General features: G+C 42.5%; 1 protein-coding gene across 1 annotated transcript; it reads left to right on the forward strand.

Moving 5' to 3' along the window:
- The first annotated feature begins 760 nt into the window (after window positions 1–760).
- On the forward strand, window positions 761–1,681 carry LOC142814716 (uncharacterized). Its single transcript, XM_075893915.1, has 2 exons — window positions 761–890; window positions 1,313–1,681. Exon 2 carries the CDS (start codon window positions 1,325–1,327, stop codon window positions 1,667–1,669), a length of 345 nt encoding a protein of 114 aa, XP_075750030.1. The 5' UTR covers window positions 761–890; window positions 1,313–1,324; the 3' UTR covers window positions 1,670–1,681.
- Window positions 1,682–3,835: the final 2,154 nt, after the last annotated feature.

The following is a 3,835-nucleotide window of genomic DNA, read 5'->3' on the forward strand; positions in this document are numbered from 1 at the left end:
AGTTCGCAGACTGTTGAATGCATACAGCAGAAAAGCACGCGTGTTCCTAACAGTTGGTGTGTAGTCATGTGCTAACCCGTGTAAGTTTTTGTTGGCACTTCCAGTTGGTGCTATTGCACGAAGCACATTTCGCTACAAGGAGTTATTTTGAGGGGCTAATTCTGTGTAGATATTCTGCCGTTGCGTTATTTCTGCGTGTCAACTCAACGTTCAACTTTGTTTATCTAGAATGAGGCAATTGTTAGGCTTTGTTATAGGAATGAGGCAGCTCGTGCGCGTTACCTGGCTAAAAAAAACGTGCATTTGGGTCACCTTGAACATCGAAGTATTCAACTGATTACCTGCGTACGCATCCTATCCTATCTTATCTTTTAGGACTCCCAGTATTTGTGAGCATTGGTAAGCAACCTACGAAATGAGCTACATGATTGAGTAAAATTGCGTGCCTGAGCTACTAGTCTTTATTTAGGTCTTCATTCTGAAACATCAAAAATAGCTTGCGGTTGCCTTGCATACATTGTTCACCGTTTTCATTTTTGGCATGATGCAACAGCACAGGCTTGCGCGTCTACACAAGAAAATAAGAAACAAACGTTGCTAACCGTGACATGGAGCTTGACGCGAATGTATAATGCAGCGCTCTCACCGGCTAGGAAATTAACCGAAAGTTATGTAGCAAGTCCAAAGAGAATGTGGTTATACATTACATCACTGCTTTTCTAATGGTAAATTGTGTTATCAGGAAAGAAGCCCGGGAAAAAGCTACCGGATCTGCACTTAGTGCCTGGCCGTTTTTCGTCGAACTTCACAGGTTTCTGGGCACACTGCCCATAAACGACCGCTCTCTCGTGCAAGAGAGTTGCCCTTCACCAAAGGGAAATGTCGATGAGGTATGTAAATCATTTGTATAAGGTAATGCCGTTACGATAATAACTAAAAATTTTTGGTGCCACGACCAATTGGTGATTGCAGAATGCAACCTAAGAATGCGACACTCCAAACTGAGCTCTAAATTCTAATGTCAATTGTGATTATAGACTTCACTCAAGGGCATTTGATATCTACAAGCAATGGAAACAATAAAAAAGCAGCATGGGATGAAACTATTGCACTAATGTGCCCCCAAAGAACAAGCTTTTTGTCGCAACTAAAGCTTGGAGTACGTCCTTCTGAGGCTAATCGATATGATTCGTTCATTTTTTTGCATGCTTCATTCTTGCAATACTTCAAGAATGTGCAACATCATAAATGCCACATTAGGCTGAAAGCAGCTTGATGTTGTGGCACGCACTAACAGATTTTTGTCTTTCAGATTATTCGGGGCATGGAGACTGGGTCAAGTCTGTCCTCAGATGAAGACGGGGCTACTGAGGGTTGCTCCGTGACAGATGCCTGCAGCAGTGCCTCGCACCTCCAGCAGGAACCCCAGCCTAGCACCAGCACGAGCCAACCTGGCACCAGCACGAGCCAGCCACATGGGAAGCGTCGAGCACAAAAGAGAAAGCGGATGTCCGCCAATGAAAAATTTCAGAGTGCGCTGCTTGAACAGCAAGCGAAGCTTATTGCAGCACTGGAGACTGCCACGCTAATTGAGCAGGGTCTGCGTGAACGGCAGGTGGCAACACAGGAAAAACTTGTGGACCTGTTTTCGAAATATTTCAATAAATAAGTTTCTCTAATTACTTCAATAAGCATTTGTTTCTTTCAGGCCCCTATTGTTTGAGTAGTATACATACTGATGTGCTTCACTGGTTGAACTGCAGACAATTATTAAGGACACAACATGCTTTTATTATTACAGACACATTTATAACATAAAGTCCAAAGTAAACATGATACCCAATTTACGACAAGCCATAACTTTTCAAAATATGATCTCCAGTCCTTCCCAATTTCAAAAGATGACAGCGAACGTTTGCTTTTCAGACCCGATGAACATACTTTACAAGGTCCAAAAAGGAACAGAACAATGGAGATAAAAATGTGCAAATTTAAGAAAAGAATGTGTGAAATATGCACACTTGGAAATTTTTTACAAACTTCAAAAATAAAAAGAAAACATACATAGGTGTGGTACGAGGTGGGGAAAGGGGATTACACAACAGAGATTCAACATGGATACTTAAAAAAAAAGGAAACTGCTCGTGCACACACAAATGATAGCAATATAGACTCCAAGGCACATCCCAAGAAGCTCACAGGATGTTTTTAAAAACACAGCAATACAGCAGGCTCAATGACACCTTCAAAGCAGACTGGTAAACCTACTGAGTTTTAAGCTGGAGCTTCTTGGTCTCTTTTTAGAGCAAATAATTATTTTTTGTTTCATACCCAATTCAACTTAAATCTAGCTGTCTCTGTGCTGCTGAAAATATTGCACGAGTGCATCCCTAACAACTCTGCCACATCCAACTTGCATGGCTGTGGTGTGGTGTGGTTGCTCGTACAGTGCGTTCTGCATGTCTGCCTCATTTATCCATTGCTGGGATACACTGTCATTGAAGTGTTCACAAATGTTGTTCAGCACACAGCATGCTCTTATTATAACAGCAACATTCGTGACCTCGCACTCCATATGCTTCATGACAAATCTAAAGCGGGCCTTCAGTCTTCCAAAGGCATTCTCCACAATTCGCTTAGACCTTGACAGCTGGTAATTGAATTCTTTTTTGGCAGAGTTTTTACTTGAACCAGGGAAAGGCTCAATCAAATTGGGCGTCAGCGGGAATGCTTGGTCACATAATAATAATGGTGGCACAACAGAACTGTTGAGAGAAATTGTAGGACTCCGAAATGTTGGTCCTGTCACAATGCTTGGCAAGCTTGAACTGTGGTAGACATGGGCGTCGTGGCACCTGCCTGGGGAACCGACGTTGATGTATCGAAAGCGGTATTTGTGGTCCACCAAAGCCAGTAAGATCACACTGCACCTGCAGTGTGATCTTACTGGATCTTACTGCAGTGTGATATTACCATCTCAATAAGGAGATGACAGTGCACAAACAACTTCACAGTCACATTGTATACAATTGTAATAGAAACATGCCAATGCCGTGTACACATGCATTATGAGGCGAGATGTGGCATGTATGTGTGGCCATGCTAGAACAAAACTGTTCTTGAGCTGTGTGCTGGAATGAGACACCGTAATATAGATGATGATTAACATCTGAAATATTGTTTAGTGCATACTAAAGCTTATCCAAAACAGGCATCATACATTTGATATGATTTTTTATGACGTGTCGCTTTCAATAACGAATTCATATTTTATTCACTTAAGAGTTTATCTGTTTATACGCATGGGCTGATATTTCCATGTTCAATGTGTGTTCACCAAGTTTTCGTATACAATAATGTATCAAACAGCCCAGCTTTCAACTTTGATGTAAGTTGTACACTCTTACCAGGCCTTGTAATTGTAGTAGTCGATGTCATTTTCTTTGGGAGGCGAGACAGGGAAATGACAGCCATCCAGTGCTCCAACTGCCTGAGGGAAGCCAGTGACAGCATAAAATTCACGTATGTGGTGGGTCCTTTGATCAGCTGCAAGCATCCTGATCCACTGATCTTCTAGGGCTTCCACGACGATGTCACACAATTCTCTATATATCGTGTTCACCGTCGACCTGCCCAGGTCAAACAAATTGGCGACTGTTCTATCTTCAGCAGAGGAACACAGCTTGTAGAGAGCAACAGCGACCCTTTTTTGCACAGACACCGCTTCCCGCATGTTTGTAGTCTGTCGTTGCATTACTGGCGTACACACGTCTACGAGATATTTGAACGTAGTACGTGAAACTCTGAATGACTACCGGAAGTTCTGCCCGTCTAG

This window comes from Rhipicephalus microplus, chromosome 4 (assembly GCF_043290135.1).
Source record: "Rhipicephalus microplus isolate Deutch F79 chromosome 4, USDA_Rmic, whole genome shotgun sequence".
NCBI classification, from domain to species: Eukaryota; Metazoa; Arthropoda; class Arachnida; order Ixodida; family Ixodidae; genus Rhipicephalus; species Rhipicephalus microplus.

Bases quoted from the DNA above. Each gene is read 5' to 3' on its own strand.
- LOC142814716 (XM_075893915.1), top strand. From the start codon at position 1,325: ATGGAGACTGGGTCAAGTCTGTCCTCAGATGAAGACGGGGCTACTGAG.